Raw genomic sequence first — 14,901 nt, 5'->3', positions numbered from 1 at the left:
ATTATTCGACATTCAAATTCAACATATTAATTCTCAAAACTGTTCCTAAAATAGACTAATATGGCTACAGACTACTTAGCTATTAGAGAATAACTTTATGCTAATGCTAAAATGTTTACTTTTAGAATCTGATTCTTGTTTAGTTTTCCTTAAACAAGAAACAAGGAAACTAGTTGAAGTTTATGGGAATATGAAAGGAGCAGTAATGGAAGAGGCTGCTTGAGATTAGTGCAGACATTCAGCTTTCAGGATGACAGCAACTCTAAACGTACAACCAGAATTGTACTCAAATGATTTAGATCAAAGTATGTTTTGTGTTTTAAAATCCAAGTCTAAATTCAGAAATTCAATGCATGGGTCAGTAGACTTGCTGTTCACATGCTCACTGACCAATCGGAAATAAGCTATTTTGCTTAGAAATAGTTTCAAATCTTTCGATATACAAAACTAGTAGAGAAAACAAGCTTGCAACTGTAAAAATAATTGTTTAAAAAAATGTTTTTACTTAGAAGAAACATCTCTTTTTTCTCAAATAACAATTATGTGGTACGTTGCAGTCCTGCGTAAAATTCCAGTAAAACCATTATAGTTTGTGGTTATGATGTGGCTAAATGTGAAAATGTTCAATGGGTTGTTTTTTTCAAGGCACTGAAAATAATGACTGATTTAAGCAATGAAATATTCTTCACCTGAATTATCCCACAAGTCAGGAAAGCATGAGTAGTGACTAAGAGAAGAAAACAGAGCAAGGTTTCCGAAGTTGGCGCAAGGGGAGAACTTTGCTTATACGGATGTGGCCTTAGAGGCATGTGTTCAATTTCAAACTCAAACACTCCTCAGAAACCTCCCAGCAAGGTTGATGACAGAAAACTCAGCTACATCAGCCCAGTGCTTGGCGTTGACATTACCCATGGATTTCTAAACAGCACAGAATTAAATCCCAAAATAAAATAAATACAAATATAAACTGCTTGAGTTGGTTGTTGACTTTGCTCAAACACAGCAGAGGCCCCGCTGGCTGCAGCAACCTTGTGTGGACTCTATCAGCTCACAGGGATTCACTGAGGTCAACAGAGATATTGCCCTTGAATCCAAGGGTGCTCTCAGTTTATTGGTCCTTCCTATTTGGCCTCTTGCAGCAGAGTCGGTTGTTAATTTAAATCAGAGTTTTTATTTGTCTTTGAGAACTGCAAGCCAAAAGAAAATAATTTTGATTGCCAAGAAAAATAAACGCGCAAAATAAACCTTTATAGCTCCATATTAGATTGATAATGACGAAAACCAAGATTAACAATACAAGCTTACATCATACATCTTTAAGTAGTTGGTACCCAGTTGTTGCAGACATCTGATGTGAAATACACACACACACACATATATATATATATATATATATATATATATATATATGTCTACACCCCATTGAAAACCTCATGACCATTCAACCAAATATTGATTTCCGAGCTCTTCCTGAGTTACCTCTGTCTGACAACTATTACTTTTCCCAGCCCTGTCCAAAGTTATAATTTTGTATGCCCTGCAACATTTTTGAAAGTTCACTTCAAATTTCTCTGTCAGTTACATGGAAAATAACTATTATTTGTATGTAGAAAAGAAGAAGGCTTGTCTTTCCAAATATGGTGAAAAAAAATTTTAACCTCAAGAACTAAAGAAAGCCCCCTCATTTTTAGTCTAAAAATGTTTTGAAAGGAGCTGTATCAGGAAATATTGCAGATGGCCAAATAATCTGTCTTATGCAGTCAAAACAGCAGGAGCTTAATAACCTGGTGTGAGAATGTTTAAAGTGTTGATATTCGTGATGCTTTGGCAAAGATGCGGATGATCTTCCCCGTTTATCTGCTGACATGCTGTCAGGCAGTTGGGTAGAAGGCAGTGGAGAGGAAGAGAAAGAATCTGCTGCTCTTTCTGTGTCCCTGGCTTAGAATCCCCACCCCCAACACTCTGCTCTTTCTTCCCCCATGCTGTTTGTACTCTAATATCTGTCTCCTTTTTCTTGGCTTCAGCAATGAAACTGTTTAATATTTAATCACTTGTAGCTCACCAGGAAGACATGTTTGTCTGTGGGTTGTATTGCTTATTTTAGAACCTGTTGTAGCTCTGAGCTGACTGCATGTGAACCTCCAACCACAATAGGTGGTGGTTATATAAAATGCTGTTATCACACTGCATCTCATGGGAAACACAGAAAATATGGGAAGGTAACTAAACAGAAACTTGATAAATAACAGATGTTTTTGTCATGTTTATATCTAAAATCTGTTCTTGCTATTTCTCAGTGACATTAGGATTTTAGCTGCAGGTAGCTAGATATATGTATGGTATTATGATGAAGACTGAACATGTATGAATCAAAGTATTGCTTTTCAGTTTTAGTTTGTTGTGGTGTGATCAAGGAGCATATTTGAATGTAGTCATGTAGTCAGGAGAGACAGGTGAGGTCGCCTCAACAGTAATCTTGACGATTGAAATAGGTATATCGGAAGTAAAATATATGCTAAAAATGATGAAAGAATGATGATGTTCTACACTCTAATACATTTAAAGAATGTGACTGACATATTTAGCGTTTCTGATCAGCCATAAATGTGCAGTGAAAATGCGAGGGGTGAGGCAGGAAGTACCGTGCCTCATTGATAGAGGGCAGTGATGAGACCTATAAGCACAACAGCCAACAGGTACTCTTCTTCTCTGCATTAAAATACCAAAAACAGTGTGAAAAATACAGTTGGAATACAACTTCCTTGGCAATCATCCCCAGTAAAGCTGCCAGAATTTTAACAATGAAAGGAAAATGAGACAAACATTTATTTCATTTTATTTTTTTACAAAAGAGTGGTAGAAATATTTTTCAAGGTCAATGGACTTAATATAAAGACAAATGTAGAACCATACACAATTTTCAATTCAAAAAGAGAGAGGTCAGTCAAAGAAAAAAAACAAATTTAACAAATTTTACTTCATATTAAATGTGGTTTTATTTTCGTGCTATATTGTATGGGACTTATCAAAGCACAATTAAAAGCTTACATTAGTTAAGGTCAAAATTGTATTGAATTGTACATTTGATTTTAGGGGAGTCAGTGTCTCAGCACACACTTTGTACTGAGTTCAGTCAAGGGTATCATTTTCCTCTGTTCTCAGTTTTATGACTCTAATCTAAGCCAAAAGCACACAACAAAAGATATCATAATTTTCTAAGTGTTGACTGACTTTTTTTTAAAAAACAAGGTCACTGATCCCCAGGAGGGATTCCTCCCTTTAACAGTCTGTCTGATTGTTTTCTATTTTTTTATCTAGGCAGATGCTTGAGTCATCAGCCTTTCTTAGCTAAGAAAGATTCCTCTAGAATGAGCTATGGCATCGAAAAGAGTACACAGAGATATTGGGAAAATTCCCTGGCCTTGTCCCTGGTGAGAAATTGGAGGCCAGTGCAGAAGGATATGTATCCTGTATATTTCTAAATTCCAGGACAACCTGCTCAAGGCAGATTTATCATTCTAAAAATCATAAGTTCTCAGAATTGTCAAACTGCTTTGCTTTTGTGTATAAACACCAGACAACTGACTGCAGTCAATTGGGTTAAGACTGAGATGTGTATAGGTGTTACAACAAAGAACCAGACCCACAGGAAGATTCCTCACCAACTGCAATGACCAGTAATGTGGAGAAAGGCACAGGGATTATATGAGGTCAAAGAGATTGAATCTGAGATGCAAAAGATGGTGTTGGATAATGAGGAATGTGACAGAGGGGCATGTGGAGCAGAGCCTAACATGTGCAGAAACATCTGGAAAACGTTTACAGGCTTAAAGGCCACGATCTCTGAGTTCGGCAAGATTCAAAGAAATCGCAGGACACATTATCACTCCAACGGATGATGGATGTGCTGTGAAAAATAGAATGGAAAGTATATGTATCAGTATGCTTTATGCAGTCAATTTACAGTAGGCCAATAAATCTTGTGAGGCTGTTCAACTTTAAATTAATATTCATGTGACCAAAAGACATATACAGAACTAAAAACCTTCTGCTGAAACTGGAATCCTACTGAACCATGCGAAGACTTGTTCATCGGTTTGTCTTTAATTCAGGCAACATAAGTCATAAAACAGATCAGAGAAGTGAACACAGAACAATGGAAAAAAAAGAAAATATTTAAATCACTGCATAAGTTGTGCTGTAAAATAGAATCTTGTGCATGTTAAAAAGTGGACCATCTGCTTCAACATTTTTTAAAGAACAGGAGCAAAGTTATGCTTTTGTCTTCCGTTTTTGAAGAGTCCCTTAACTATTATAATGATAGATGTTTTCATGGAATCACTGATTAGCATGTAAGCTTTTTGCAGGAGACAGATAAGAGGTTAAACTAGCCAGCAAGATTTTAGTTGCAACCTCCTATGAATCCTTAGTAGGTAGTGAGATGGCTGGGTTTTGGAAGTTGGTGATAGGTGCTAGGGTTGGTGTAGTAATGTAATTTTCCAAATATGCTCCCCCATATTCAACTGAAGTACTAAGATGAAACATACAAGTCAGTTTACAGGTATAGGGGTTGAGTGGTTTGTCATTGTGAATAATAGTTTGTCCATTGGTTACATTTGCTTAATTGGTGGAGGATGTTTTCAGATATTTTGCTCCAGAGAATGAAATAAAGAGTCTACACAAGTTAGCAATAAATCTTTACAAAATTTATTAATAACTCTCGATTTCTTCCTGAGAGCTTTATGAACAAACTGACACCTCTTTGAGCTCATACACTTACATCCTACATTGCTTACAGGCCAAAGAGGCTGTATCGAGTACACATCACATCACTAGAGCTAAATGAAAAGATTAGTAATGGAAATCAAAAGATGTTGCCTATGATGCAGCTAATAAGTCGTGTTAGTTGTGCTGCCATTTAACAAGCAAATGTTGCCGTATTGAATATCTGCTCAGGCTCTAATTTGTATTCCTTATGCTTAACTGTGACTCTTCCAACAGCAGTTGAGCAAGCCATCTATCAACAAGAGTAAGTGTGGCTCTTACTTATAATGTTGTCTGGATGCTTACGGTGTTTAAAAAGTGTTTACATTATAGCCTTTTTCTCCTCTGTTGCTGCTTTGGTCTTGCTGTTACTGAACCTCAATGCAAATCTTTTTTGATCTGCTTACAAAATACACAATGCAATGAACAGCCTGGTAGGGGTGTGTTTGTTTGGGTTTTCTTTGTGTCTTATTCCAGCATGAAAGGCAGACATCAGTGGGGTTGTTCCCCACTTGCACAGTTAGTAAATTAGTGTTGCCATTAAAGACAGCAGTGGCAGGGGAAATAAAAGCAGTGGCGTGAATTTATCTGTGCTACACTGATTTCCATCCCTAAACTCTCTCCAGACCAGGAAGCTGCAATAATTGGGATTCTGACAGTATGTTATGGGGATTCATTTCCTGCTTTTGCCTGCTCTCTCCTCCCTATTCTTTCTCATGTAATCATGTCTATGTAATCATGTCTGCACTGCTCCTTCCTATGCGCTAGATCCCCCTAACTCGTCTCATCTACGGCCACATTTGATTTGAGAATTTAAGACTTTTCTCTTTGCTTTGTTGCAACAACAGGGATCTTACTTGACAATACTTGTTAGAACTGATGCCTTCCTCACCAGGAGTAGTATCATCCATGTGACACATAGATAGCTAAGTAACATTTCATACAATTATTTAATTTACTCGACAATGTTCATTATGCAATATTTATAATTATGAAGACAGGAATTTGTCCAAACAAAAATAAAAGACAAAAGGGTATTGGGTCAAAATATCACTGAAAGCATAAGTTGACATGAATATGTAAAGTCATGAAATCAATTTTAATTCCTTTTGACTGCAGTAAATGGCTCCAGATCAATTAATCAATTCACCAAATTGCATCACCATTTTGTACCAACAAATTGTGCTGTTTCCTACTAGTTCTGTGAACAATCCATTCCCTATACTTTGAGCTGAAATCGGTGAATCCTCATATTTCTTTTCTGTAGTCTTTTATTTTAATGGATTAAGACATTAAATGGTCATAAAGTGGTTCACATCATGTGAATAATTTCAATAAATTATTATCTAAAACATTACCTTAATTCTCATTTATGAAAACTGACTAACAATAACTATGCTGGTAGATATTTTTTGGAGAGGGTCAACCACCTTTTCTACAATTGACAATGAGCCTAATGTATAAAATTAGTTGTAATAAGTTATTAAAACCAGTTAATAACAAGTCTGCAGATACAAAATGACAGAAAGCTAAATGACCAACATTCTAACCCCTGAAGGTCTGATGTTATACCAACCTCCAAAATGTTAGCCGCAGATTCTTTAAGTCAGTTGCAGAGTTGAACATACATGAATTTAACTTGCTTGTGCAGCACATTCTGTAGATGCTAGATTGAATTGAGTTCTGAGGAATTTAGAGGCCAAGTCAACAACTCAAAGTGGTTGTTGTGCTCCTCCAAATCTTTGTTAGCCAATTTTTCTTTATGTTAGAGAACATTATCTTACTCAAAGAGGCCATAGCCATCATGAAATAATTTTCTGTGAAAAGGTGTATTCTGTGTGTATGTTCAAAGTAACATTCAGATGAGAAATACCACCAGAACATTGCAATGGATGAATGGATAAACGCTGACCAAAAGCTGCGCCTTCAAAACTACAGAAGGGCCGCAGATTTGGAGATGCCATTGTCAGACTTATTGAAATCCTTCCATTTATTTCGGTTTCCTGCTTATTACACATCAGCTTTGGGAACAAAATATTCATGTGAATAAACCACACATATTACACCTACTGACAGGTGCCATGAGGAAGAAAAAAAGAGTTTTTACATTTCACCTGTAGTGAAATGTTATGTGTAATCAGTGTGGGAGTAAATATGTCACAATATCTGTCTCAATTTGACAAAGGTTAATCGAATAATCTCTACATTTAAAGTCATGTTCACCTCTCTATGTCACCCTCGCAATATGAGCGTATTGTGCTATGCAAATTTATCTTTAGCTCCCCTCAGCTAGAACCTAGAAAGCTAAGCAAACAATACCATATTTGTCACTACGCTTTCCCCACAGCCTCTCACACCAACACATGCAACCAAGAAATGAATCAAATTGTTATCTCTGTGACAGTTTATCTGCTTCCAAACTTTTATTGCTCAATAACATGAGGCACACTCCCACAGTTGAGACCCTTGAACTCACAATAGCATGGGGTTAGATGATCAGATTACATTGAAAGACACACATGGGCATTGTTAAGGGAGTTTGCAATTCCACCCATGAACATGGCTCTCGTTGTGCCCCTTTTCAATCTGAAGAAACCGGCAAGGGCAAAGAAAACCTGATGTGACACTGTGGTGAACCATCTCCTCAAGACTCTGAGGGGAAATTAGATCTGTCTTTTTAGGACTGTCTCTGCTGAAAGGCCTTTGCATGGTTCCTTGCATTCACTGCAGTTCTTAGAGAGGAAACTTAATCTCACTTGTAAGACAATTGCAGAGAAAAAGACCTTTACAATTTGCTGTAAGCACCACCTTACGCTGTCAATATTTTGACAGATTTCTTGACAGCATAATTATTTATCAGAATCCCTGCCAGCGGTTTAATTGTTACATGCGTAATTACATGTTTAGTTGGAAAGATGTTGCAAGAGAGCGTTTGTTGTACAAAACAGTGTGTGAGTCTTGATTCCTCTGTGAGTTGGTGGGGCAGCCTAATTCCATAATGAAAGAGAATATCTTACAAACCCTTTGATGGCACTTCTCGTAAATCAATTCATTACCCCATAATATTGGCAGGCAAAGCACATCTTTCACAGATCAATTTATTATCCAACCTCTTGCAGCTGAAAGGCAGTGGTTGACCACAGCTTCAAAAGCTGATATCAGTTTTCTGTCTTTAGGAAGCTGACTGGAGAGCAGACAAGCTATGCCTTCCATCAAAAAGAGGTTTCTAACAATGGAGAAACCACCAGAATAATACCAGTGTTACTGTGTTGTATTTTCTTTCAATAAACTTCACAATCATTTATCCTGAGATTTATAACTATTGCATGGTGTAAAAAAATATCCTGCATCACATTTTGCATTAGAGATTGTATGCTCCTGTTTTGCAATTTGCAAATCTGAGCATACACTGATGAATTTCTCACAGCTCCATTCTTGGTCGACTTTTATTCAATGTGTGTTTTGATGTTATTTTCTTAATGTATTTCTTGTTTTTAACATAATTGTTTATATTTCTATTTATTTTTCTTTATAAGGCATTTTAAATACCCTTGTTTTAAAATGGTGCTATACAAATAAACTTGTGTGGCCAAGTCTGAAAGATGTAAGGTAAGTAGAAACCTCCATCTATAAATTCACCACATTCACAATGAATTTCATATATATAAATATATATTTAAAAAAAAAAACATTATGAATGCTTCATGCACTTCCTAGCTATTTTCAAGTGCTTCTTACTGGCCTATGTTCCATAAGAAGATGCCTGTGTCGGCCCTTATTAGTAGTCATTGAGCTTGCCTAGCAGTGTTTGTAAGGCTGCACCCATCCCATTTCCCTCCCAGCATACAGACTCCGGGGAAGTGCTGTAATTACAGACTCACATATGAGAGGCAGGAATAAACCGATCAGAAGCACAGGTGGGTGGTTTGAGGTTCTTGGACGGATCAGCATGACTCCAGTCTGCAAGCTATGCATGTCGTGCTGCGTCGAGTGATCAAGATCTCTAACAACAATGGCCAAATACCACCTGCCAGACTATGGATAGGGCATGGTGCAGGTAAATGTTGGGTGCATTGATGTTTTGAAAAGCTTGATCAATTCTCCTTTGAGGGATTCCAATTTACAGAAATGTGGCCAGTTTTGAAAAAAATAAAAAATAAATCTCTTTGTCCTGTTAAATAAGTAGAGGCACTTCACCAGTATTTTGACAATTTGAATGTCTTTTTTCTGTCTGTTTTATTGATGATGAGAAAGGACATATTGGTGAAAAACAGAACAGAAAATGGGTAATTTTATTATTTTGAAAGAAATATTTTCCTTCGAGTTAAAAAAATTATATATATGTAGTTTGAATAAGGTGAAAATAATTATTTAATTACACATTAAAAAAGTAGTAGTTTTAACTGCTCATTTTATACTATCAGAAAGAACTCCCAATCACAGCTATCTAATTTTGTCATGGTCAGGAAGCATCATTCCCACAAAACCTTTAAGAATAATCAAAATAAGTCATATTCCAGAACACTTATATTGGAAAATAAATAGGGGATCAATGTATCTGTTATGGAAATGTGACTGATGGTTTCAGTTAAACTCTGCATAAAATGTATACCCTTTCATCATATTTTTATGAATGACCTTATAACACTATTGTATTTTACTGAAAAGAATCTTTCAATAGTGTATATTGAACTAGTCATTGCATAAATAAAATCCTTGTGCGGTGGGATTACTCCGATTATAGTGGAAAATCTCAGTGATTCATTGAACTTAAAAGGATGATAACATAAAAAAAACACAACATACCTCTACAAACGGTTCCATTTTCCACAGCCTCATTCCCGGCTTTGCACATACAGCGCCCAATGGGTACCATCCATTCTCCATCACCATTGCAGTAAAGCTTTATGGGAACATCCACCTCTTCTGCGTTAGGGATGCAAACACCCCTTGAAGCCACCAGTGAGGTGCTCTCTGCTCCAGACAGAGTCTCCTGGAACAGTGCCCCATTAGTGATGATTCGAGGACACTTTCTGTAGAAAACCCGGACTGCGATGAGGGACATGCAGCCGCCGTAGTCCTGAAAGGCCAAGTAAAAGCCATTTTTCGACACAGGGCCAAAGCTTCGCACCTCCGTATTAATCTTCATCACTCTTCCTCCAAGGTCCACCTGGGAGAAGCTCTCATCTGCCGCAATGGTGTCAACCTTGATCCAGGGGTTTTCCATCCATGCTGGGGATGTTCTGGTGGCTGTGTCAGAATCTGATTCATAGTAATATAGATTAAACGTTTCTTTACAGGAGCCTGGGACATTCGGGATGCTACTGCAGTCCCTAACAGAGAATTTCATCTCCACGTGGATCCGCTGTGCACCACGACGTCTGATGTATTTTGTCCGTACCCAGTTGTTCTGATTGCTATCGAAGACATTACAGACTTGGTACGTCCTGATGGTGTTCATGTGTTCATCGTAGCCGCTCACCTCCTCCCACTGTGGAAGGGCACAGAAAAACAGCAGATAAATATTTTTCTTGTGGTTAAGTTGGACTGTAGCACTAAACTTGTGGAAAACAAATAGTGCTCTGTAATTGAGGGAAACAGTTATTCTGATTAATTTAATTAAGTCTAATTGAGTATTAAAGCACTAGCTGGGTTGCATGTTTCTTATTAATGTAAACCGTCTTAAAGTACCGGTAATGCAATTTCTCTAGTGATTAGCAAGTATGTTTTCATGGAAATTTTGTAATAAAGTTGATTACTACCGCTAATCAGCTTACAGTAATATTATGATCAAATTGATTACATGGCGATGACAACTAAAAGTCCTCTGAAAACTCTATCTGCCAGGATGCATTTGATACTTTTAAAAGATTAAGTGAGAAGCAGCTTTTTCGATCTAAAATTTCCAATCAGAACTGAGTGCATACAATATAGCAGTAAGTGGTGGAGTAAGCCATGTTTATATGTATATATTTTTTTCTTACAAATTTATATATCTTTTTCTTACAATTTTTTTTCTTACAAATTCTTTATCAGTGTCATGTAATGTTGCAAATTCCTGCAAGCCATAATCAGCAAGCTTTTATAAATTGTTTAAATACAACACAGATGATAAATCATAATTTATGTTGTATTTCTTTTAGAACTGAATGCGGGTGTTCAATGCTATTCTAAAAAACTCTCCTATATTGACGCAATTGCAAAGAATATTCCAGAGAATATTCCTTACTTGTAAAGAATATTCACGAGAATATTCTTCATTCTTCATAGGAAAGAATATTCTCTTGAATAAAGAGAATATTGACGAGAATATATGCCTTGTCATTTTGAGTTCACACTTTGACTATCCTGTTCAGATGAAACCTCTGCCTTGGCCATGGATCAGAACAGCTTTAAAAGCTGTGCTCTCCAACCACCACTGCAGGTCACGACCTCTACCTAAGTATTTCGGCCAAGTGAAAAGAAAAAAAAAAATCTGTTCTCATCCACTGAACAACTTTGCATCTGCACTGCAGACTCTACTTTCTCTCCCCCCTTCACTCTTCACTTCACAGCTGATATAATTTCTCAAATTAGTGCCCACTTAGTGAGGACTTTGACAGATTTTGACGGGCTGGGAGAAGAAAGTCACCCCTCTTGTTACAAACTCGCATTCTATCAAACACTTTGACTAATTAGAACAGCTTTGGTTCCTAAATCCCATGTCCCTCTTAATTATGGCTACTGTGATGCTTGGTTTGACCTAGACCTTTATAACACCCAGGCAAAACACAAATATCTAATGCAACAATAGAAAATAAAGGTTTTTTTTGTTTGTTTGTTTTTTGACAAATTTAAGTCTTTTTACCTGGCTCCTACAACTTAAAAAAATGACAAAATATTAATTATTTTTAAAGTTGCCTTTCAATAAGAGATACCTGATATACACGATATACACTATAAATCCATTGAAAGAAGAGTACTTAGATAAACTGCTGAGCAAAACAATTTGAATTTTCACATTTGTTGAAAAACAGCTGTCTCCCTAAGGGTCATCACTGCGGCGTTTAGGACAAAGGCATGGTTGCATGTTTATTTTGCCAGTTTAGAATGTTGGGGTTTAAGGGTAAGACAGTCTTTTACCCACTACTGACAGACATCATCGTCACAGGTCATGAGCAGCCATTGACCTTCCTACTTGTTGTAGAGCAGTGGGGAAGCTGTGGGCCAATTAAATGGGAGCAGACAGGCTGTTCTGATGAGCACAGAGCGTTGAACAATCGCAGTTTAATAAAACGAATGTGAAGACAGGTGGGGGTGGCTACTAATGAGGGATGCAGGAGAGGGGAAACTCTAGAAAAAAAAGTGTTGGCAGTAATGTGGGGGGAAGGGTTGAGTTGAACTAAAAAAAAAAGAGAGACCCCAAACAAAATGTGTTTTGATGAAGGGCCTCCTTTTGTCCTGTCATGGCCTTTTTGCCCTCCTTTCATCACAGCTAGTGGAGGGAAGCAAATGGGGCATAATAAGAGCCTAACGATCAAGCACAGAGTGTGAAATTAGAAGAAACGTCTTCATTTTCACAGCTTTTTTACCCTGGCTCTAATCAAGAGGGCTCTAAAAGGGTGGTCATGTGTTTTAACTGCAGCAGGTGGAGGTAACAATGGTGTTGGATGTCAAGATAGATTAGCTAGATGGAAAGAGGTTGCCTCAGATAATGATGGACATGAAAACACAAGGTTATTATTGTACTGAAATCCTGTCATATTTGGCTAGATGATTTTATGTCCCTGAGTGTTTTTATGTGGATAAGATGTAAATTTAAAAAATTTTATTAATCAGGGTAACTGGGAAATTTTTCAAGGTCGACACACAACGTCTTTTTTCCAAAATATAACTACTTCATCAAGCCTATTAACAAGGAAATGAGTTTTCATGCTGCACATTGCATTACTGAACAAAAGATCACACTTTTGTGATGAAAACTAAATGGTGTGAAACAGAATGCCCGACTAACTCCAGACAAAAGCATTCTGTTTTGTGCTTTAATTGCTCTTGTCGATGATCTGAGTCCAACATTCCTGGACTGCATGGTTCACAAAAATTAAGTCCAATACTTGGACGTAATCCCTCTGGGGATTAATAAAGTATATTCATTCATTCATGTACACAATACTTCCTTGTATATTATTACAAGCATCCAAAATTAATTCTAAGCTATATTGTTAGATTTTAAAAATATACCAATTTAACAAATGTCGGATGGACCAACAAGACACTTGCATTTATGATACAATTGAAAAATACATACCAAAAATAGGACTGTTGTTGCAATGTATGCATTATTAACAAAACTATTTACAGGTTCACTCACTGGTATGCTCAAGAACCAGCAATCAATTTTTCTTCACATCAGCAATAAAGAGACATAATCGACCAGTAGAGTAAAGGACTCTCAGTGTAATATTGATTAAGATGGTTGGATGGAAAATAGGAATTGTAGAGACTTGCAGGGACTACAACACTCTATGTAGAGCTGCTTTCGTTTAGAGTTACATAAAATGCTACAGTTCAGGTGATGCTCACTATGATTACAGCTCAGAATCAATATCACTTGATCAACTCCAGGAGAAAGCACAAATGAACTGCAAACTATGAGTGAATGACAATATAAGTCTTTCATTGATAAAACTAAGTGAATTGCATCTACAGCATAAGTTTCAAGAAATACATTGTTCTAAATGCAAAATAGGTAAAATAATAATAATACTCTTGCCGTTGAGATTGACGATGGAAACGCAGCATGCATCAGTATTTTAAGTTTTTCTTAAGGGCCAAAAGTCAAAGAATGTCTGATTGGAATGGTTTGTATTTTGTTTCTAGTAAAATATTCTGCACTGAATCTTGACTAGCACAGCATGGACATACACAATCAACAATTCAAATAAACACATGATATGCAAGACAGCAAACAAACATATGTAATCAAATATTTAAAAGTACTCTTCATCCTTCATGCAGAACATTGTGGGCCTTACTGCTAATCTATATTTCATAGGGATTGAACCATGAATTCAACTCATATGAGAAAACCTGCATGTTGAGTGGTATTTTTAGAGACAGTAAGAATCAGTACACTTGTAAAATGAGTATAAGTACTAGTTTAATTAAAATGGCCGAAATGAGAACACTTTCAGAAATCCAAAATGGTGCTTTAAAGAATCTGTAGTCATTTTAAAATAACTCATCCTGGTTTGAACAGTCCACAAATTGGAGTTTCCATATCTCTCATTCAAAGATGGCCTTATGGTGAAAAAAATCAAATAAAATACTTTTTTTTATGTTTTCACAAACTAGGTAACTTGAATGCTGAGCGGTATTTTAGTTATTCTTCAAGGAGTATACATTGTGTGCACAGTAATTAGGGAAGTGAGAATTTCCCCAGGATCCCAATACAATCACATGTCCTTTTGCAATGTCAATAGAATCACAGAAAAAGTGTTAAGAAAAAAATGTGCTCAGAAAAACAAACATGAAGCAACCAGAAACCAATTCTTCTCCAATGTTGTCATATTCCAAAACTTGCAACCTACCTCTAGTACCCAGAAATACAATGTGTTCAGTTTTTCAGAAATATCAGAGCTAAGGAAAGATGACACTAGCCAACTTCTGATTAAGACACAAAAATGGAAATGTCAAGACTGAACCAAGAAAATTATTTTAAAACTGATTTTTCAATGGTTTTATGGAGTTATGAAATAAGCAAACCGATGGGTATGTAGTTGAATCATCAAGAGGCAGAGAGCAGCACTTTAACTCAGATGTCAGTAAGGTTGAGATGGGGTATTGTCATGAGTTGGTATTCTATTGCATGGCTAGCCATTAAAGTTTATGAAGATAACAATAATGTCATTGTCTCCTTCCTCACCTGACCTAAACCCTTTTGAGAGTTTGTGGGTCCTTATTAAATGGGAGATCCACAGTGAAGGAAAACAGAACACCTCTGAGCAATGTGTAGGATGTGGTAGATCCTGCTAGACATAACATGGATGTCTTCACCAAAAGAAACTGAAACCATGAATGGAAGACTTGTTAGTTATTGAAAAAAAAGGATTGAACACTGATATTTTTTCTAATGTCAGAAATATGTTTTCTTTTATT

The 14,901-nt window shown here is 36.6% G+C and overlaps 1 protein-coding gene across 4 annotated transcripts in view; it reads right to left on the bottom strand.

Moving 5' to 3' along the window:
• The window catches only part of ephb2b (eph receptor B2b), a 122,721-nt gene that overhangs the window by 55,717 nt on the left and 52,103 nt on the right, over positions 1 to 14,901 (bottom strand). For all 4 annotated transcript variants that reach the window (XM_032549471.1, XM_032549473.1, XM_032549472.1 and 1 more), the window contains exon 4: positions 9,571 to 10,255. In XM_032549471.1, the coding sequence (XP_032405362.1) occupies positions 9,571 to 10,255 (685 nt within the window). The remainder of the gene's footprint in view (positions 1 to 9,570; positions 10,256 to 14,901) is intronic.

Source organism: Xiphophorus hellerii, chromosome 20 (genome assembly GCF_003331165.1).
Source record: "Xiphophorus hellerii strain 12219 chromosome 20, Xiphophorus_hellerii-4.1, whole genome shotgun sequence".
Taxonomy (NCBI): Eukaryota; Metazoa; Chordata; class Actinopteri; order Cyprinodontiformes; family Poeciliidae; genus Xiphophorus; species Xiphophorus hellerii.
This window is presented reverse-complemented; position numbering and strand designations above follow the sequence as displayed.